Source organism: Lepidochelys olivacea (genome assembly GCF_965140295.1).
Source record: "Lepidochelys olivacea isolate rLepOli2 genome assembly, chromosome: 11".
NCBI classification, from domain to species: Eukaryota; Metazoa; Chordata; order Testudines; family Cheloniidae; genus Lepidochelys; species Lepidochelys olivacea.
The window spans coordinates 74,526,946-74,550,222 of record NC_140421.1 but is presented as its reverse complement, the minus strand read 5'-3'; the positions used below and the strand labels follow the sequence as shown (position 1 = coordinate 74,550,222).

General features: G+C 39.5%; 1 protein-coding gene across 5 annotated transcripts in view; it reads right to left on the bottom strand.

The window, feature by feature from the left end:
• HDAC4 (histone deacetylase 4) overlaps nt 1-23,277 on the bottom strand; it is a 467,144-nt gene that overhangs the window by 16,743 nt on the left and 427,124 nt on the right. For all 5 annotated transcript variants that reach the window (XM_084643125.1, XM_084643127.1, XM_084643129.1 and 2 more), the window contains 5 exons: nt 22,179-22,266; nt 20,568-20,687; nt 17,170-17,267; nt 5,756-5,874; nt 1,799-1,932 (listed from right to left, as the gene is read on the bottom strand). In XM_084643125.1, coding sequence (XP_084499251.1) covers nt 1,799-1,932; nt 5,756-5,874; nt 17,170-17,267; nt 20,568-20,687; nt 22,179-22,266 — 559 coding nt within the window. The remainder of the gene's footprint in view (nt 1-1,798; nt 1,933-5,755; nt 5,875-17,169; nt 17,268-20,567; nt 20,688-22,178; nt 22,267-23,277) is intronic.

Sequence of the window (23,277 nt, the reverse complement as noted above, 5' to 3'; positions counted from 1 at the left end):
GTCTTGATTGCTTCCTTTTCTCCTCTACGGGATGTCCGGGCCTTTCAAGATTTGCTTGAATTCATTACATATTTGTCTGGATGTCTCAGGACTCACTGAACTAGGGGCCTTCATGTCATCAGTTTGCAGTTGTATTGAGCATGGGTGAGTAGATCTGCCAAGCCCTGCATGGGAGTTATCCATGCATATCCCATGCAGAATGACAAATAGATCTTTGTGTTTAAATACACTGCAAAGTATGCATGGTGATCCTTTAATCGAAAAGACAGCCCAAAATAATTCACACAGCACACTGATTCAATCTGTGATGATATCCCACTTTAATAGCATAGCTCCAGTTTGAAAATATATCTAATCACTTTCACATGCTGCTGCAAGTCTCAGCTGTGTATGATACAGGCAACGAATAGAAGTGACATTGCTTTTCTTCACTCATCTTCAACATTTATGTTTTGAAAGGCTCTTGAGAGCTTTTGCTACAATGACATCTTCTGAGCTAATAGTGGATACTTCCTATTCCAGTCTGACCTGACTTGTGCTTTGCAGCATTAAGCCCAATTTTCTTAAATGGAAAAGTGGCGTAGTACCGTCCTGTGCATGCCATTTGGAGTCTGGCCACACATTGGAAAGGCATTTAGTATACCATGAGGCATGTGGGCGTTCAAAAGGGGATGAATACACCAGAAAAGCTGGGTGAAATCAAGTTGTTCATAAAGCCTATAGCTAATTCCCAAAATACAACTTAAAACTGACCCTGGGCAGCTTTAGTATATGCCACAGGTACAAACCTGTCAGGTAACAGAGTAGATGATTTACCTGTGCAGTATGGGATTATGTTGGCTGCACAATTAGTTCTTGTTTAGATTTGCTGCATAATTGTGCATTTGAATCTAAGCTTTATCAGGTGTTGACTATGAAGCCTAATGATGATTCTAATGTTAACTAGTTCATTGCTGATAATTTTGGTAGAACCAGCCCACTATAATGTACCTATTTCTTGTTGCTGGATGCAGTGGCAGGGGGCAATAAGGTTGCCATCAAAGGTTGCAGGGGTGGGGAATGAAGAATTCAATTCCTTCCTTCCATATGCTTACCACCCCTGCCCACAACAGAAAGGAAAGTGGCTTCCCCATACCAAAAGGTTCAACTGTTTCCTGGATGTCAAGAACTAGACCTGCTTTTCACACTTCCATGGGGCCCAACAGCTTAAATGGTCCCTAATCCAGCTATCAAACCCTCCAGCCTTCCGCTGACAACTTTCACAGTACAGGTAGGCACTTTCAATAGAGAAATCTGCAGCACACTGAAAAACTGAGGGCAGCAAAAAATAAAACTGAACGAAATACTGAAACAAACAGCACAAAGGACACTATACTGACTGCACTGGGTAAGGACAGCAATGAGGAGGAAAGGGGTTGGAGGATGGCCACAGACACACATTTATTTGGATGACAAATTTGTTGTCCTTGTCCAAGATGAGGAAAATGCAAAATACAAACAAGTGGCAAAAACAAATTTTGCTTTTAAAATTCATTCAATTCTTATTGCGTAATTTGTTATAAGAGTGGCAAGGTATGCTTTTTAAAAAACGCAACTGTTCTCTACACTAATACTGTTCCTTTAAAGGAAGGACTAAAAACGAAGACCAATCAAAGTTTCAGAAGTTTAGGAACCCACTAATCAATGCTGGCAAAATGCACTTGGATAATTTTCAGTTTTGCAATATAGTTGTTGAACTTGTAGCATCTTAAATTTGTCAACATACAGCCATTCACAGTGCCTTTAGTTTTTTGTATACCTCATTTCCCAGCAAAGCAGAAACACATGCCTCAGACGCATCACAAATGGCTGTCAGGTCATGACCTCCTTCGAGGGCCAGAACAATTCGACCTCCGGCCAATCCCATCAGCTGCTTCGTCAGGTACCCAAAGCCTGTAACAGGGAAACAGGAAATGCAATAAAAGGGCAAAGGTTGACAGAGGAATCAGACTCCTGGCAAAGGATCAAAGAATTATAAAAGGAATTACATCATATTAAAAAAACCACAGGGATCTGGGAGGACTAAACACATAATATAAGCCAGGTTTTATTTTAATACATTTGTTTCAGAATTTCAGCTATGGCTCCCCTTTGGATCCGATTACATGTATGCATTATGGGACAGATTCTGATCTCACACGGGTGAAAATCTGGAGTACCTCCATAAACTCCACTGGAGTTACTTCAGATTTACACCTACGTAACTGAGGTCTGAATTTGCCCCATTGTGTTTTAATGCTTTGAATTATAGTAGCAAATAATCACACTGGGAAGGAAGGAAAGAGACTAGAAGGAGGTCACTTGTACCTTATTTGAGCTTTATGTTATATTATATATGATATGCTCTCCAGAATTAATGCCGTACAGGAGACAGAGGAAAAAAAAAACAACCACCTGTGGCTTGTGCTTCTATTTGTGGAAAAAAAATGGATTATATTGTTCCACAGGAACTGATGGGCAGGATCCCCTGGGAGATGAGGGGGAAAGGAGTCCAGGAGAACTGGCTGTATTTTAAAGAATCCTTTTCGAGGGTGCAGGAACAAACCATCCTGATGTGCAGAAAGAATAGTAAATATGGCAGGTGACCAGCTTGGCTTATCAGTGAAACACTTGCGGATCTTAAACACAAAAAAGAAGCTTACAAGAAGGGGAAGATTGGACAAATGACAGAGGAATATAAAAATATTGCTCAGGAGTGCAGGAGTGAAATCAGGAGGGCCAAATCACACCTGGAGTTGCAGCTAGAAAGAGATGTTAAGAGTAACGAGAAGGGTTTCTTCAGGTATGTTAGCAACAAGAAGAAAGTCAAGGAAAGTGTGGGCCCCTTACTGAAGGAGGGAGGCAACTTAGTGACAGAGGATGCGGAAAAAGCGAATGTACTCAATGTTTTTTTGTCTCTGTCTTCACGAACAAGGTCAGCTCTCAGACTACTGCACTGGGCAGTACAGCGTGGGAGGAGGCGACCAGCCCTCTGTGGAGAAAGAAGTGGTTCAGGACTATTTAGAAAAGCTGGACGAGCACAACTCCATGGGACTGGATGCGCTGCATCCGACGGTGCTAAAGGAGTTGGTGGATATGATTGCAGAGCTATTGGCCATGATGTTTGAAAACTCATGGCGATCAGGGGAGGTCCCAGATGACTGGAAAAAGTCTAACGTGGTGCCCATCTTTAAAAAAGGGAAGGAGGAGGATCCGGGGAAATACAGGCCTCACCTCAGTCCCTGGAAAAATCATGGAGCAAGTCCTCAAGGAATCAATTCTGAAGCACTTAGAGGAGAAGAAAGTGATCAGGAACAGTCAACATGGATTCATCAATGGCAAGTCATGCCTGACTAACCTAATTGTCTTCTATGACGAGATAACTGGCTCTGTGGATGCGGAGAAAGCAGTGGATGTGTTATTCCTTGACTTTAGCAAAGCTTTTGACATGGTCTCCCACAGTATCCTTGCCAGCAAGTTAAAAAGTATGGGCTGGATGAATGGACTATAAGATGGATAGAAAGCTGGCGAGAGCATCAGGCTCAACGGGTAGTGATCAATGGCTCCATGTCTAGTTCTCAGCCGGTATCCAGTGGAGTGCCCCAAGAGTCGGTCCTGGGGCCGGTTTTGTTCAATATCTTCATTACCGATCTGGAAGATGGCGTGGACTATACCCTTGCAAGTTTGCAGATGACACTAAACTGGAAGGAGTGGTAAATACGCTGGAGGGTAGGGATAGGATACAGAGGGACCTAGACAAATTAGAGGATTGGACCAAAAGAAATCTGATGAGGTTCAACAAGGACAAGTGCAGAGTCCTGCACTTAGGACAGAAGAATCCCATGCACTGCTACAGACTAGGGACCGAATGGCTAGGCAGCAGTTCTGCAGACAAGGACCTAGGGGTTACAGTGGACGAGAAGCTGGATATGAGTCAACAGTGTGCCCTTGTTGCCACGAAGGCTAACAGCATTTTGGCCTGTATAAGTAGGGGCATTGCCAGCAGATAGAGGGACGTGATCATTCTCCTCTATTTGACATTGGTGAGGCCTCATCTGAAGTTCTGTGTCCAGTTTTGGGCCTCACACTACAAGAAGGATGTGGAAAAATTGGAAAGAATCCAGCAGAGGGCAACAAAAATAATTAGAGGGCTGGAGAACATTACTTATGAGGAGAGGCTGAGGGAACTGCAGAAGAGAAGAATGAGGGGGGATTTGATATCTGCTTTCAACTACCTGAAGGGGGGTTCCAAAGAGGATGGATCTAGACTGTTCTCAGAGGTAGCAGATGACAGAACAAGGAGTAATGGTCTCAAGTTGCAGTGGGGGAGGTTTAGGTTGGATGTTAGGAAAAACTTTTTAACCAAGAGGGTGGTGAAACAGTGGAATGCGTTACCTAGGGAGGTGGTGGAATCTCCTTCCTTAGAGGTTTTCAAGGTCAGGCTTGACAAAGCCCTGGCTGGGATGATTTAGTTGGGTATTGGTCCTGCTTTGAGCAGGGGGTTGGACTATATGATCTCCTGAGGTCCCTTCCGACCCTGATATTCTATAATTCTATCTGACATCTAATGCTCAATATCAGGTTCTTCACATATACAACACGCTATAAAAATCTCTGGGGCACCTGGGCTTTGATCATTTGACACACAGTATATTTAATTCTACTTTAAAAAAAACCCTGCAAGGATTAAATGACAGATTCAGAATCTGAAAAAAACTCAGTGCATCACCTCCTCCTTCAGACTTCTCTATTTTCTGTTTTACTAAGTAACATAGGCACCTCTGCAGCAACAATATTGTATGTATTCTATTGTATGTATTTGTACTGTAACGTATTAATTAACAGCCTTGGGACAAAACCCACTGACTGAACCAACTATATAATAATCCCCCTTAGTTCAATTTTACATATTACGAGAGCAGTATAAAATTAGAGAAATTCCACAAAAAGGCAAACAAGGTATCACCATTTACAAAGTGTTTGTGGATACCTTTAAATAACTTGTCTTTTACAGCTCTCTTATTTCATTTAAATCTTTTTATTAAAGTCATGATTTCTACTTCCTTTTAAAAGTTTTTAAAAGGACTTTTAAGGATGTATCTTAGATAATCACCTTTCTAACAGACAGACATCAAAACCCTAAAAATTCCTTCTGATTTTTAGAGACTGTGAGTCAAATCCTGTTTTCTGCTGAATTACATGGAAAGAGTCCAGATTTACACCAGCATAACTGGGGAATGCATCTGTGCAATGCACGTTGTGGATCCAAAGGAAAAAGAATGAGATCTGAATTATATAACCTTTTGACAAGGCAGAGTAAAATCATCAATCTAAATTGTTTACAAGTCTGGGAGGAAAGAATGGACAGCTAAACACTCTCTCCTTACTTTTGACATTTTGCTTTTCTTTATTTCTGCATGAACGAAACGTAACACATATTGTTATTTAGCATGTATCTTTTTCTATATTTAGAATAGAGTATGAATGGTGTTTTATAAGAATAAGATGCACCAACAGACGAACAGAAGAAGAATTTTTCATGTTATTTTTTTAGGTGGTCTGAAACAAATACTACACAAGTAAATAACAAAGGTACAAACAGATTTCTGAAAATGTTTACATTTAAAGACCAAGGGACAGAACCCCGGTGTAAACTATAATAGCTCCATTGAAGTTAATGGGGCAATGACAGTTTACACCAGTTTAGGATCTGCCCCCTTGAAAAGCTGCAACTTACATTTTGCTGATAGATTATATCCTCCAAGAGGCGTAGGATGGCCTTCCACTGCATCAAAACCAGATGACACCAGCACAACATCTGGGGCAAATTCATTGGCAATTGGCATTACTACCGTTCTGCAACAAAAATGTAACAATGGCAGACTGATTACTTTGTCTGGCTCTTCAATGAACTGAGGAACATTGAGATCACCTTGAGCAAACGATTATAAATTGCACTATTTTTGAAGTTGGCTAAGGTCACATCCCCTTTTCTCTTCTCACACGATGAGAACACTAGGAACTGGTTAACAGAGCACACTGGTATGTTATATCATGCAGTTCTATTTTAAAGTCAAAGCTTGTTTGTAATGTTGCTTATTCAGTGGGGTTGATTATTTCAACCACTAATAGTATAACAATCCAAATACGGAAATAGCCCACCATGCAATAAAGTTTAGATTTCCAGGCGTGACTGACTCTTTGTTTGGTCATCTCAAATCTTTTGTTCTTTGTGTACTGGAGGTGAAGTTAGAGATGTGGAGAGGGACAGAAGGGGAAAGGATAGGGTAAGCTGGCAGAAACTAACTGAAAAAGCCATAATTTAATAACCTCACTGCGTGGCATTTGTCTCCCTAGATACAGCAATGATGCTTCTCCAGTATTTGCAAAGGCACTTATTTTTTCCATCCTACAGCTTCATTAACCATAATTAAAGGCTGGCATGCAACAAGGACTATTGAGTGCAGAGCTGTGTGTGGCTGGGATGGAGGAAAACCACAATGTCAATTTTTCCCTTTATGGAACTCGCCACTCAACTAGTAATAGAGTAAAGTGGCTAATACATGGATAGACCAAAAGGAAGCTTTAATATTGCTGAAATTAAAAAAAATATGTCTTTTACCTACTTTTATATACAGACACAAAGCAACTCAATCCATTTTAAGGTGGTACAATGTCCGAGAGGAACAAGAAATAAAACTAAAATGGAATATGGAAAATATTTTATGTGCAAGTAGGTGTCGACACACACTAATCTCAGTGTTGTATTCCGTAGAAAGGTATCATCATATTGGTTTATCTTTTTTCCTGCCCCCTAAAAAACTACCCAACCTTAGTTCCTACTCAAAATATACTCTAGATTGAAAAAAAAATTCAGATGTCATGATGCGAACTAGGCAAAATGAGCTGCTGAATAGGGAATAAAAAATTGCAATTTATGCCAAGCTCACTATTAAAGGCATTGCAGAACTGAAAATATCCCATTTAAAGTTTTAAAACAGAGAACCAAAGCTGCCTCAATAAAAATGTTACAGACCCACAAAATCCTGTGACTAGGAAAGCTTCCAGAAAGTATTCTTGGATGAATGCCTTCGTAAATGGTACAGTTCGATAGTACACTCACTTTGTATTCGGTGTACAGTAAATGAGCAGACACACACTCACAAAACTGTCTTGAGTGATTGCACTCATCCACAGCGTCACTGGTAAGTGACATGAATGGTAGGAAGGATACATAAAAGGATGGATAGGATACATAAAACCTACATTCCCTATAAAATAGGATTTTCCAGTGCCTGCTCCTGTTTTCTGACGAGATGTAACGATTACTATGATGATTAAAGAATCCAGGACACTCCTGGAATGACTAGAGGAAACTGGGTAATGAAATTCCACCTTTCTGAAGTCTTATGTCAATTAAACTGGAGATGGCAGTACTCTATTTCCAGTTTCTAACTCTCTCTCCTAATTAGGAAAACCCTTAATAGCCAAGCATGTGATTTTACATTTTGTGTAAAATAAATGTTAACCCTCTCTTCAAAATATGCACACAAAGGGACCGGTGATCATATATATGCACTTATATTGGTTTCCTTAAAGCTTTTTAAGATATTACTGTATTAGCAGTATATACTGCAAGCTAGCACAATGAACTGATGTCAAATGCCAATTTTCATAGGTCTTTAAATAATGTCTGCCATGTCAAAGGGAATCCCAATGTATACCAGCTAAAACTGGGGATGGTCCTACTGGGATCCAGGAAGTGGGCGGGCAGAAGGGTCCCGTCCGCCCCAGCCTGATGGGGGGATCCACAGGACCTGGAAGCCAAGTGATTTCGGGGGACACCTAATAGAATAACAGGAACAGGAGTGCGGTCAAAGGGTCAAACAAAGGGAGCCTGATGGGGACACCGAGCAGAGAACCCTGGACAGTGCCCACTGCTCCTCGAAGGCAAGGAGTCAGTGGACACCGCCCAGAGGAACTCTGCCCAGATGCGTGAACGGACAGAGGATCGGAAATAGGCCCCACAGTCACAGGAGTCTCCATCGGCCAAGCTCCTCTCCCTGGTTTGGTCACTAAAGGTGAACAACATGTGACATTCTTGCACAGGGAAAGATAAAAAGTTTCAGAATGGTGAAAGAAAAAAAACTGAGTAGTGTGTGGTCTGACAAAAGTCTTTTGGTTTCATTTCCTCACATAAGACTGCCACGGTAATCTAAGGAGCTCCTACATTTATTACTGGTGGTCCATCAGCACTGTTATAAAGACATATAGAAGAAACTACTTCACCCTCCTTACTCTGTCAGAAAAAACAATTTTTTTTGCAGTGGTTGTGGGTCAAAGTTCTAATTTAAGCGATTGCAGTTTGCTGTACTGCAGAGGGCTTTTAACGGCGGTCATAACTCCAGAAAGACCAGATTTTATTTTTTTCCTCAATGTATTTATTGCCGTGTAAACTTTTCCTCCACACACATTATTATTTAATAAAGCCTTAGTAGGACTTTTTGCTTATGACTTTAAAGCCAAGAAAATCTTTTTACTGAAACCCACAGACATTCTAAGTAAAAACCACCTCATTCACAAAGAACTTAAGCAGCAGTTTCGAAGCAAGTGCATGTGGCTAAGTTTTTTTTCTATGCTTTGAAGTACTGCTGAGCTATTTAGTTTCTAGCCAAAGGAAAACTGCTAAACTCATCAGATTTTTTCAGAACTAGGTTATTATATTTTGAGAGTTGCTAGTATCTGTTCCTGCTGTGTGGTATCACCCCAACTCCAATTAAAGTGAAAACCAAAATCAACTTTGAATTGTGTAATATTATAGTTTTGAACAAGCCAATACAAACAGTTGATATGACCAATGATTGACAATTATTTTCTTTTTTATGCATCACTGAATACTCCACCCTGTTGATTTCCAAATATTAGCATACTGGAGTAATATGAAATAGCAGCTAATATCAGGTGAGCAATACACACAACTTACTCACATCAACAGTGGCATTCAGCAATCACATGCAGACCAGACAGAAGTTAAAAGATACCCTCTAGTGGCATGAAAAATACATACACCCATATGAACTGCTAAGAGTTTGTTGAAAATTAAGAACGTGAAACTTATTCGAACACATCGAAAAGAGGACGCACCGTGGTTACCCTTAAAACGTCAGTATTTGCCAATCACACACAGGTATCTGAGATCCCCAGTTTCTCCATTTATTTAAAAAAGGAGATTTCTTGTAACAGTATTGTAATGGTTGGCAAATGTAAGATTTTTAATGCTACTACTGCATATATGTAAGTGTTTTAAAATGTAATTAGCGTTGCTCAATATTTGAAATAACATTTCAGATGATGATTAAGCCCTCAAAAGCCTGAGAAATTTGAGCTGCAGATGACCTGGCCAGGGCAATCAGTGTAATTAGAATTGGGCCAGAAACACAACTATGAGTTTGAACTACCTGTCAAATCTGAAGGCAGGGTTCAGATGCAAATCCTAGGATCTAAGCCTCCCTCCCACTCCAATTTTGGTTCTAGGCTGATCCAAAATTTAGAGTGGGTAGATTTCCCACTCAGATGCAGCTGAAATCTCATGCAAAAAGCCCAAGGTGATTTAAATAGGATGATCCAAGGAATGGAAAACTTGTCTTAGGAAAGGAGACTCAAGGAGCTTGGTTTGTTTAGCCTAACCAAAAGAAGGTTGAGGGGAGATATGATTGCTCTCTATAAATATGTCAGAGGGATAAATACTGGAGAGGGAGAGGAATTATTTAAACTCAGTACTAATGTGGACACAAGAACAAATGGATATAAACTGGCCACCAGGAAGTTTAGACTTGAAATTAGACGAAGGTTTCTCACCATCAAAGGAGTGAAGTTTTGGAACAGCCTTCCGAGGGAAGCAGTGGGGGCAAAAGATCTATCTGGCTTTAAGATTAAACTCGATAAGTTTATGGAGGAGATGGTATGATGGGATAACATGGTTTTGGTAATTAAATATTCATGGTAAATAGGCCAAATGGCCTGTGATGGGATGTTAGATGGGGTGGGATCTGAGTTACCCAGGAAAGCATTTTCTGTAGTATCTGGCTGGTGAATCTTGCCCATATGCTCAGGGTTTAGCTGATCGCCATATTTGCGGTCGGGAAGGAATTTTCCTACAGGGCAGATTGGAAGAGGCCCTGGAGGTTTTTCACCTTCCTCTGTAGCATGGGGCAAGGGTCACTTGCTGGAGGATTCTCTGCTCCTTGAAGTCTTTAAACCACGATTTGAGAACTTCAATAGCTCAGACATAGGTGAGAGGTTTTTTGCTGGAGTGGGTGGGTGAAATTCTGTGGCCTGCGTTGTGCAGGAGGTCAGACTAGATGATCATAATGGTCCCTTCTGACCTTAGTATCTATGAATCTATGAAATAATCAGAGAACCCTAAGCTAACAATGCCTGATCAAACCTGTGCAAAATTCCATGAATCCAGCGCATGAGATTTTAGTGCACTGTAATCCAGACTTGAATCCTTTCCTTGCTTCATGTCTCAGGTCCAAAACTCTAGCCCAAGCCTTAGGTCAGCTGTTTTTAAATGCATTACTCCCTTCATTACAGTAGTGCCCCAAGACTCCAACAGGATTGAGCCCCATTGCACTACCTGCTGGATAAACACATTAGGAAGACAGAATCTCTGCTCCAAAAGTTCACAAACCAGACGTGACTGGCGTGACAAACAAGAGGTCTAAAATATTGCTCTGGTGCTACAACTGGATCTAAGCAAGCATATGCCAGCATGTCCCAGCAAGGGCACCGGTCTCCATCCACATTGATCTGACTGCAGGATTGGGGCCTATGGCACCATCCACATGATTTTGGACTGTACTAAGTGTACTCTATGGGTATGTCTACACTGCAGCTGGGAGAGCCTCTCAGCCCAGGTAGACAGACTCATGCTAACGGGAATCGAGCTGGAGTGCGAAAGAATAGCAGCGTGGATGTTGTAGCTCTGGTGGGACTTGGCTAGCCAGGTGAGCTCGGACCCAGGGGGAACCTGAGCCACTGCCCAAGCTGCAGTGTCCACACTGCTGTTTTTAGAAATTGTGAGTCTGTCTACCCTTCCTGTGAGGCTTGGTCCCAGCTACCCTCTGTTTAAACACCCATTGCATTCTAACCTCTTATTTTAACTCCCCAATAATGCTCTCAAAAAATTCCTTAGGCTAAAGTTTTGTCTGTGAACCTTTTTTAAGGTTTGAACAAAAGCAACAGAGCAACTGAGCTGCATTTCTAATGCTTTACTTGTTGACAACATTTTGTCAGATGCACCCAACATACTTGCTCTTTTCGGGAAATTAAGTACATGGGGGAAAATACTCTTTTGTCTAAGATTGAGCGTGAACCCCAAAAGAAAATGCTGGAGAAATCAGAAGTGATTCCTTGATACTGTGATGACAGGTGCATTTTGCAAAGGCCATAGACAGAAAGGTAGGGGAATAAAACCAGCAGTTTTATATGGAATGGGCTCTGTGTGTGTGGTGGTCGCTGGGATTGTCAGAAGAACCTAGAGGATTGCAACCCAGATTGCTTAGAACCTTAAGTATTTTTTTTAAAATGTTGTGGATTATATAAATTACAAGCACTAATTACACTTTTTAAGCAACACTTTTCTTTCTTAAACCTTTTCAGTTAATCTTAAAACAATCACAAATAAGCTGAACAGTTATGCAGCAGTTAAAATTCACTGTAGTAAATCTTCAATTAATGATTTCACTATTGTTTAATTTGAAATTTTGATAATTTCTTTAATTGATTTAATCTATCTACTTCTGCAACTTTTTTAACCTATTAGCACTCACCTCATAAATTAAAGCACAATGTATAATACTGTACAATTCACTGAAAAGAACACTTACATTTTCTAACTGGTGAACAATGCTAAAATCTTTAGGGCTATTGATGCCTGCTGGAAAATGATGCATATCATTTTATTTTATTTAGAAACATTTCCCCTACTGTTGGCATCCTATAACAAAACATCATCTATACCTGCTGCTAAACTCTCCCTGGAAATCATGCCCTCCATTTATAGCAGTAATCATCTCTACAGTAATTTATTATGCCAAATAGACTTCGGAATTTAGCTAAGAAGTAAGTACACAGAGCACATAAAATTTAAAATATAAAGATGACATTTCTATGGAAAAAGTTTTAGAACAAAACCAAACCAAATGCAAGAAGTACAGTTCTGCATACCTCTCATATACATTTTTTGCATAAATAGATGATTTTAAAAAACCTAGTTTTCTATATGTACGTGAGTCTTTAAGAAACCTAGAACAAGGAGAATCTTCCAACAAACAATACTCATTTGACTTATAATTTAAATTAAAAGGTGAATAACATTAAAACAAAATTATACATAGAATATTAATGCTCCAGGAGATCACTGTCACGTAGCCAAGGTAAACCAAAGACAAGACAACACAACTGCTAGCGCTCCATTGGGGATACATTCTTACAGTGAATTACAACATGTGCTAGAAAAACCTTATTTCATGTATTAATGGTAATTGTTCTATCCTTGTAATAAGGACCTGAACACAATCTTCACATTTTTACTAAGGTTTTCCTTGCCAGGTTTGTGTCCCGTAATTAAACATAACCTTTTAAAATGTTATGAGAGTTTAAGGAACAGGAACATTATTTCCTCTTATAAAACAAGTTAGGAAACAACAGACACTGGTAAAACTACTGACTGAACTTTACAAAAGTTTGTTTCTATAACTATGTAACAACAACAATGGATTCCAATAACATTTTGATAATTTAAGGAATTCTTTTAATTATATGCCATACATTTTATACATTAGAGTTTAATACACTTCCTCATAATCTATGAAATCTGTATTGGACAAATACTTTGGTGGTGAATTCAGCTGTGGAATGTTAGTGCAGTACATGGTTAGCTAGATTATAATGTTATATACTGTTTTAAGCAAGCATACCCATTGTTACAAAACCATGGAACAGTGCCAAGCACTCAGAGAAATACCAAATCAGTTTTGTCATACGGAATGTCCATTGGTGGTTGAAGTGATCTCTTTCAAAATTTATCAATAAGGATGTCACCCCAACTTCAGAACAAAGTGGAAACTACTCATGTTCTAAACAGTCTGTGATTTCAGCCTTCAGTTATGGATAGTACAAATGGATAAAACAGTTCTGCCATTTTTAACTCTTGCTTTTGAAACAACTCAAACACAATTATTTCCACTTCCCAAGGTATTAAGATGTCTTGGCTCTTCCTCTAACACAAACTTCTAGCTCAAACATGTTGGTTTATTTTAAGGTTATTTGTATAATGATCAATAGAAAACCCTAACCCTAAATTATTAATCTCCCTTTGGAACTAGGAAAATGGTACTATTTGAAATGCTTTTTGAACCTCAAGAAAACTAGGGATTTAATATGCAGCTATCGGGTTTATCACAAGGAGATTCCTTTATGATGCCAACTATCCCAATTACTTCCTCATTCGAACGCACGCTTTTATCAAACCTGGGCACATTTTTCTTCCTCGTGTTTTTACATAGAAATACATTTCTATTCTTAACACGGTGTAGTCAAGAATCGTAGGAGTTAATGTAGAAAAAATAGTGTACCAATATCTCAGCCTAGCTCAAAGGATTTCCACTGATTCCTCTACAGACTTCAAAGCTTCACAGTTTGGCATTTGGACTGGTTTGAATTAAAGTTCAGTTCTCCGCTGTGAGTTTCCAAGTTCATGGTGAAAGTGCCTGCTGCTTCTGGATTTCATTAGGGCCAATTTTCTTATCTTTTTTTCATCTTAGGTTTGATCCCCTGCAAATGCAACGTGGCATTCGATGGGTCGGAATAACAAGGTGCTGCCTTCAAGGCATGTATTGTCTCATGGGGCTCACACACACACACAAGGATATATGACCCATTCCCTTCTCTTGTCTAACTTTCAGGGGACTATAAATTTTAAACTTCAAAGCATTATTTTACATTAAAATCAATAAAAAAAGATTCAGGAAAATGTTTTTCAAAGAAGCTGGATAAGATTTAAAAAGGTCACTTGATAATGTATTATCATGAACAAACTTGGCATAAGATTAAAAAGGTTTCCAACTTAACTTATATGCTGAAGGTGTGTGCATGTGTGTATATGGCTGGCGTTACTATGTATAAGATTGGTCAGGCAAGGAACTTTTCTTCCAACAGCACTTGCAAAATGATGGCCAAGACCATGTTTGGTGTATGTACCCTGAATAGTTGTATTTTCTGGTCAATAAGTGTCGGCATCAATTAGGCAATGGTTGGGTATGTTCTTTTTTTGAAGATTTCTGAACAATTTTCCAGTAGCCTTGAAATTCAATTAAAATGTAATAGCAATTTGCCATTCAGCTCTGGGCTACAGGTTTTTCCTAGGATGAAAAGATCAGTCTTGTTTAGTGCTAGGATAAAAAGACTTCCACTTTGCACAATAGTATAACACCATTGTTTTCTTGTAAGTAGAGGAAAATGGGAAGATAAATGACAGTTACTTAATTATATATTATTGTAAATTATATAAATTATTTGTAATCTTTTAAAAATCTATTGAGTTAAATCTCTATTTGTTAGTAAAATACATTAATATTTTTAGGAGATAAAAATGTGCACACAATGAATAAAGGAAATAATGTTCCTGGTTCCACTCGATTGAAAAGATGCAATGGAACCTCATGAAGCTGATATTCCATCTGTGTATTTTCAAAAATGTCCAGATATTTGCATCTCATACTTTGCATGTTTATATCGCCCTAAATTATGCAGACATTTGCCAGAAGTCCATTAAACCTGACTTGAAGTCAGAAAACCACATCAACAAGATGCAAATAGGGGAAGACAGAATGATCTCTGGGAAAGATGAAACCTACAAATACATCAGATCACTGACCTTTACATATTTTCACATGGAAAGAAACTAGTAAAAAGATTAAGAAAGGACTGTGTTGTCTCACACACGGTCGTCTACGTACCTGTATATTATGTAACACTTTAGTCAAAGTTGGTTGTCCTCATTTCACCCTGTTATTCCACAGTTTTGACAGTACCTGTTATGCTTTCCTTTTATGCTGCCCACATTCACAAGGGGAAAGTGCATTACTACAGACTTCTACTAAGCTCTAAACTAAGCATCAGTGACGTAGCATCAGCCTACCCTGAGCTTTCCCCTTGCAGCTCAACAAAGCACTATTGTAAATCTTCAATACAGTTCCAGAAAGGTGCTACTGGACAAAAATTCTCTCAAGTGAAAAAGCTCCAGTATTCTGTGCATCCCTTCCCACAATATGATAAAGTCAAGACTCTGAAAAGTCATTTTCTACCATACTGCACAGCCTTGTTCTGTCTTAATCCTTTTATAAACGGTAAGAGCAGAGCAAAATGAATGACCCAGAAAGTCTCCTGTGTTAAAGAGAGAACATGAATGGAAGAGAATATTTCTACAAAAGAGCTGCTTCCCATAGTTACATAAACACCAAAGGCAGTGGTGAGAGACTTATTTTCAAAGTCAGACAACCCTGAGCTAGTGACAATAGTCTGCAGCTGTGGCTTCCTGCAGCATCATAGGACTTGTGTTGATACAATTATCCTGCCTGCCTGTCTGATGCTACTAGAGCAGCAAGACTGACCAAAATGCAGCCTTACAGTACTCCTATGGTGACAATGGAATAGAGCTACAAAAGACATTTCATGGGTGGCCCAGGTATTGACCTACAAGTACAGCTGATTCATGTGGAATCACATGTCTCTCTGGTTTCTTGCGTTGTTGTGGTGGGTGAAGATGGGACTAATGGGAATGGAAAAGAAGAATCTGCTCACAAACTCCAACCCAAGAACAAAAGGCAGTTGGAAAACTCAGTAATTTTTATAATATATTATAAGGTTGTGTGTGCCTGTGTCAGCCACTGTGTGGAGAGCAGTGACTGCACCTGGTCAATTCAAAGGGGTTTGAAGACTGTCGGCTCTTTGGGGCAGGGACTGTACTCTGTGTTTATACAATGTTTAGGACAATGGTAGCCCAATTTTGGTTGGTCCCCAGGGACTACCCATAATAAAGGCCCAGAGCATTAAACTAGTCAAGAAATTCCCCACAGACCTGGCAAGGGGTGAGGCTATGGAGAACAACTCTCTCCACAATCCAGAGGGAAGTCAGAATGCATTAGCTTTATCTGAATGGAAGGGGATGAACACAACAGATGGCATACTGACTCAGCTCCCTCTGACAGATTAGGATCAAAGGAGCAGATTTTTTGCTCTTATTCACTCTGAGGTGAAAACTCAGAATGTGCTAACATGACCCTGAGTACCAAAAGCATATATTAGATGAGAACAATATGTCACCAGCATAAGGCCAAGCAAATATTAACAGCAAGAGAACTGCAGAATAATTCTCAGTGTTACAGAATGGGATACTCACCCCTGAAATAGTGACCACACGGGGTACCCCTCTGCTCCATTCTCCCATTCCTGTGCTTCCTGTCCCACTCTTCATTCTCGCTGCCCGCATGCCCTATCCCTCAAAACACTTCTAACACAGCTCCTACCCCTTGCTAACTCCAGCTGTATGAGATGGGCAGGGTGAGGCGGGAGTGCTGCAGTACCAGTGTTGTGGGAGCTGCATGAGCAATTCTCCCACACCAGGAGAAGGAATGGCAGTTGAACAGACTGGACCAGAATAAACTCCCAAAATTTGACTGGTCTCAGCAACGGTAACTCTAACGGCATCTCAAAACTCCTACTTGGAATGACTTGGCAAAAAGCCTTTCTGGGTCCATCTCCCTCTAGAGTGGCTTGTTCATGATGAGACAGAGAGAGAGAGAGACCAGAGAAGAGCTTATTCATTAAAGCTTACTGTAATTTTGTACACCAGACCAGCACAGCTTTTGCTGAGCAGTAAGTGCCAGTCATTCGGCACCTTGCTCACACAGATCCATTGCTATGTGCAGGCACACCCCTCTCCTTTCTTTGCATTGGCTTTCAGTCACAGAACACTCAAGTAACTGCAATCTTATTTTTAGTTTACTAAAAAGAAAAGAGATTTCACTGCAGAAAGATCTGACTTCAGCCAAGATGGGTTTTGTGAAAGGAAGGCTTGAATGTTACCTGAAAGCAGTCAAATATTCTGTGTCTCCCATCGGTGGTTCGAGGCCACCAGTGAACGCCATATTAACATTGAAACCAACACCTGGTCCTGTGCCGACCTGAGAAAAGGGATGAAGGAGTGGACAAATATAATGTGTTAAATTCATGGACATTCTGTTGATGCTGGTAATATATCTTTGTAGCCAGCCATTTCTTTAAATCCCATCGATTTGCTCTGCTCCTGACTGATTGATCTATTTAGAATGCATTGTTGGGATGCTTTCTTTTTTTCTAGAGCTTTTTGGGTCCCCAAATGGAGGCAGTTATTAAAGCTTTCATATTCTCACAAGTGCTGAATTCTATGTGAGCACCCACAAATATCTGACCACTGGTAGCCCAACAACTGCGTGTTATCTAAGCATGTAGTCCCATCATTAATATACCAGCACCTTTTCCATTTTCAAATGGACAGACTGCCCTACTGAAGGAATAGTTTTATATAATTCATCTTCAGCTTTATCACAAAACTCAGAAGAGTACTTTGTAGTCTTGCTTTATTATGTGAATTTTCTTCACTCAGCTACAAGGGCAGTTTACTCAGAGTGAGGGCCCCCTCTGCTGGTGGAAAATATGACTTGCAACAAATAGTTACATTGAGCTAACTGGCTATTGGTAGTATGGGAATCATTATGTGCACATTTGTGAACATTGTCACAGCGTGCATGTACCTTTATTAGAGGTGACAGCTGAAAAATAAACACATGACATTTACGGTAATTAATCTGAAGAAAAATGTGAATCTCCTTTCTATATCATATCTAAAGTGAAGTGCTGGTATACTGTTGCTACCTAAATACAACCAATCTGGAGATTCAATTTAGATGTACTATACAACTACATAAATTGCTATATCAGTTTAAATAAATTGCAGAATCTGGGATTCAAACTTTTCTTTGGCTGCCTTACCATAAATACTAGCTACTAGAAAACAGTCTGTCCATCCATCCGTTTAATTTTAATACATATTCTACTATTATTTCCTGTATTAAAATTTCTGTTTGGCAGAACTGTACTTTGTAAATATTCCTGCGAGAACATCAGGAAACCGCACCACTTTATGCTCCATATTTTACGAGTTATATTCTAGTGAAGAGTGAATGTCCTTCCAATCCCATATATTTATTTTTAGACAAATCAATCACTACATTATTAAATTATTTTAAAGACTCAGCATGAATATAAGTACAGCAGAAGTCTATCAGTTTGTACTCCTTGTCCATCCTGCAGCATCAGTTAAATGCTGCATAAATGTTTGGTCATTGGCTATGATTATAATACACAAACAAGGTACTAGAACAAGGCTGTGCTTTATATTCTTTAGACACTGGAAGGAACATCAAAATTTGCAGAACAGAAAGGGTAAAACTGACAGGGCAAGAAATTCTATGGATTTTCAAAATTATCAACATTTCAAAATAAATATAGTTAATTAGTTAAAATATTTTAATTGCCCTTTGAATCATGTATACAGATTTTTATAACTGCATCTCCATTAGAAATGAACTACTTTGTTTAAATCAATATGAGTCAAAACTATGGAGTCTTTGTGATAACTTTACTAATTACCTAAATTAAACACAGCAAAGTTTGGTTCATTCATGACCTTTTTTTTCCCCTTTCCATTTACATCTGCCAAAACAGAACTCATTTGCAGTTCTGTGTAGAATTTATCAATAGGGATAAATAACCTACAAGCAAATTGAAATAATCATCTGAGTTAACAGCAAACATTTTCTGTTAGCCCACTCTGGTAAATCAAACATCCGGTCTTGTGTAATGAAGTCAGCTAACAGTGAGGTTGGGAACCACTGTGCTATAGGATTCAGAGTAACAGCCGTGTTAGTCTGTATTCGCAAACAGAAAAGGAGTACTTGTGGCACCTTAGAGACTAACCAATTTATTTGAGCATGAGCTTTCGTGAGCTACAGCTCACTTCATCGGATGCATACTGTGGAAACTGCAGAAGACATATATACACAGAGACCATGAAACAATACCTCCTCCCACCCCACTCTCCTGCTGGTAATAGCTTATCTAGCGTGATCATCAAGTTGAGCCACACACACACACACAAACTTGATGATCACTTTAGATAAGCTATTACCAGCAGGAGAGTGGGGTGGGAGGAGGTATTGTTTCATGGTCTCTGTGTATATAATGTCTTCTGCAGTTTCCACAGTATGCATCCGATGAAGTGAGCTGTAGCTCACGAAAGCTCATGCTCAAATAAATTGGTTAGTCTCTAAGGTGCCACAAGTCCTCCTTTTCTTTGTGCTATAGGATTCTGTGCAAAGAATGACTTCTGGCTTGCTTAAGATTAAGATGGGCAAACTAACGTCACAGGTATTTTAAAACAAAATTGACTTTTTCCTGACAGCTGTTTTCTTGTGAAAACCAGTAAAGGGTCCATAAGCCAAAGGCCACAGGCCCTTTGTAACAGAATAAACAATGGAAAGGAGAAATAGATGACAGGTATGCTTTCAAAGGAGAGGTCTATGATCAGCTTCTTGAAGGATAAGGCTGAATGTAGAATGAAAAAAATAGTACTTGATGAATGTGTGTGTCCATCTGTGTGTCCAAATAGAATGCGTGTGTCCAAATAGAAAAATGCTTCCATTCTAATTCATATGCTTTGTCTGTAGAAGGCTTATGGGATTCTAAGAGTATGTTTTGGACATTGTCCAACAGTTCTAATGAACATGTAGCTAAAAATCCAATATCCAAGCTTTTGAATGCAGGAAAAGCAGGTCTAAATGCAGCACTTGTTCCTCTGAGCAATGACAGGGCATGGCCAGCAGAAAGAGATGGATCCCAAGCCTGCACCAGGAGATCAGAGGATTGGTGAGCCCATGGAGTAATTGTAAAACCATGGGCACCCTCTTCTTGTTTTGTCTCACAAAAAGCTTGCATTGTTAGATGGAAGGAAATGCACATGAAGTTGTGTTCTCCAATGAAGAGAAGACTTTAGTCTGTTAAGCAATGGGGTCTGTTTGAACAACTGTCCAATAATGACTTATGAGAGACTAATCATGTTGATCCTGATTCTTTGAATAAGATGCTCTACCAAGATGTCTCTTTTCCTTGCCAGGACAAAATGTAAATTTTACGGTATTGCTAGAACTTTAGAAACACACAAAAATGGGTTCTTAGAGAAGCATTAATAGGCATTCATGTGAGCAAGGGCAGTACAAGCTTTCCTATAGTGCCCTGTCATTTCACTTCTTGACCTATGGAAGTCCCCCCCAATTTTGTCAATGCATCTCACTCTTGACCAGCAGCAGATTCTACCAATAAAATCCTGGGGTGCCAATCATAGTAATTATATGGAGGGCAGGTATCCTGCTTATTTATGTTCTTACCTCATCAGGAGCTCCACTGCCTGGGAAGAAGTTTCCATCATCATAGCGATGTAGTGAAATATAAAGAACGTTAGGATCACTGTAGAAAGCCTGCTGAGTACCATTCCCATGGTGCACGTCCTTCAGGGACAGAGATTGTATTAGATAAGGAGGATTAGTACACTAGTAACAGTCCAGATGAAAAACATCAGGATGGTTCTTTCTAACCCAAGTGAAGCAGTTTGTTGAAAACTAAAATGGATTCACACAATACTAAAATTAGCTTTGTTATACAGTACAATCCTTATTTTACTAGTTAGCTGGGGACTGAGGAGTTAATGAAATTGAAGAGTTCATACAATTAACCTCACAAAACCACAGTTGGTATGGTGCGTAAGTGGCAGCAGGATGGTGCACTGCCTTGCTTACTTTACAGTGGTTTGAAGGACAAGAAGAAATCTCCAATGTACTGACCGTATCGGAATATGAAGGGATGTCGACTTGTTTTTCATCTGCACCACTTTTGTTATGTGATTCTCCCCCCACATCATGAAATAAGGTTTGAATACAACTGGCTGTTTGTAAAACTGAGGTTCTACTGTCCTTTCAGTTCAACATAACTGGGTAATTAACTAACCTCAATTATACACCTGAATGAAAACAGGATGTTCTCTTGGACAGAACTTGGAGGAGCTATGTTAATCACCATAAGTCTGACCAGGCAGCCTGTCTGCAGGTCAAACACCCATTTAAGCTCTGTGCAGGAATGAGCCCCTATGAATGAAATTTAACAGCAGTGCAAAGAAAACAAAACACAATGATCTCAATCAAACAGGCCAATTCCCCTATCACCCAGGTACTGAGGGACTAATACAGCTTACAAAAGGGGACATTTCTCCAAATTGTCCTTCAATTTCTGCTACAAAAACCAAGTCATTGAGAAGGGAAGAAGAGTAAAATGAACTCTGAGAAAAGTGATGGACCCAAAGTGGAAAACTTTCCTGAATATTTTTTTTTAACTTAGATAGATGAATGAGTCACATCCTGATGCTGAGAAAGCAATCAGACTTCCAAAAATGAGTATTGCAAGTTTGTTAAAATTTTAGCTTCTCTGTTGAGTGACCCACTAGTGCTGCTGGGTTGCCCAAATGTGAATAATGTTGCACCATCCCTCAAGCAGGTTACTGAAATTGTCCAGAACGCTGCTCAAGCCAAGCCAGTCAGGGACCCTGTCAGTTTCAATACTCTGTCAGCTTATGAGAACAGAGTTGGGATGGACATAATGTTCATGCCCAGTAATCTCAACCAGCGCCTGGTGCAGTCACCCATCTTGAAGTTTGGATCTGATCTGTGTTACAGGTTTTGTTTTGAAGGGTTGATAGCTTCTTCAGGATTGGGGGGAGGGGAGGATGGGGGGAAATGGAAAAAATTAGGTAAATTTAGTGCTGTGACTTTAAATCTTGATGTTGTCCTTAAAGAAATGTTTATTGTATATAAACCACTTTAAAGTGAATTTCAGTTCTGAGCTTCTATAGTCAGATTGTGTTCACTGAGTTATAAATAATGGCTCTCCTCTGTGAGGAATTGACAGAGCTTCCATTGTTACTTTGGTGAAAATAAATGTTTACTCACCCAGTCCACTATAAGGATTTTGCTAACGTTGAGTCTCTGTTGGAGAAGCTTGGCTGCAATTGCCACCGAATTAAAATAGCAGAACCCCCTGGAGGTAATGAGCGAGAGAGAGAGGAAAAAAGGGGTGTTAATTATAGGTTCACCTCGGTCCTAACATATATATAATTTGAAACATAATACAGTAAGTAGGAAGAAATATCTATTGCTTTGACTATTTCTTCCTCCCTAACAGATACATATGTGCTCGATTACACACAAAAAATAACCACACGCCAACAGGTGACTCAGTGATTTCATGGGAAATGGTGAACACTATTATATGTTCCAACACTCTTTACTGTGAGATGCTGCTGAAGTATACAATCTGCCAGTCAGTGATTTTTAAAGTTTCAGGGCTCTCACAAGTGAGGGGAATGGGGGTGCAGTCAGAGAGAAAGAAAGGGATTTTAGCAATACAGATGAAATCATCTGAAACACAGGGGACCAGTTCGGAGAAGCTTCAAAGAACTCTGCTTATTCAAATCTGGTAGTAAATACTCTCTGATCTCACACCAACCAAGTATCAAGGGACCAAAGGATCTGAGCATTGGTCATGAAGCCAGGCACGTACTAGTTCAAGAAACAAATTATATCCAGGGTTGAGGGAGATGCAGTCATTAATATGGTTTATTACCCTCTTACCTTTTGGGAACCAGAGTTGAAATCAGCCCAACCCAATGTGGCCAAAACATTTTCAACTCTAGGGGAATAAAATCCCAGCAAAGCTAAATGAGTGGAAGATTTGACTTCAGTTTCTGTTTTATGAAAAAAAAATGCTTTTTATAAATTGGTGTTATATTCCCAAAATATAATACTATATCAGGCATAACTTTTATAAGTGGCATATCACTGTTCTTCCATATTAACACCCCCCCACGGTGTACCTAACTTACAAACCACTCTTTATCCACATAAACAATAGATGTGGATGATGGAATTAATAGAACCAATGTAGCTTTATAAATAGACGCAATCTCTAAGCATGATTCTAACACAGACTGTATTAAACAAAAAGAGGACTGGAAACTTTCCTGCTTCTAAAGTATTAGACACGGTCTCC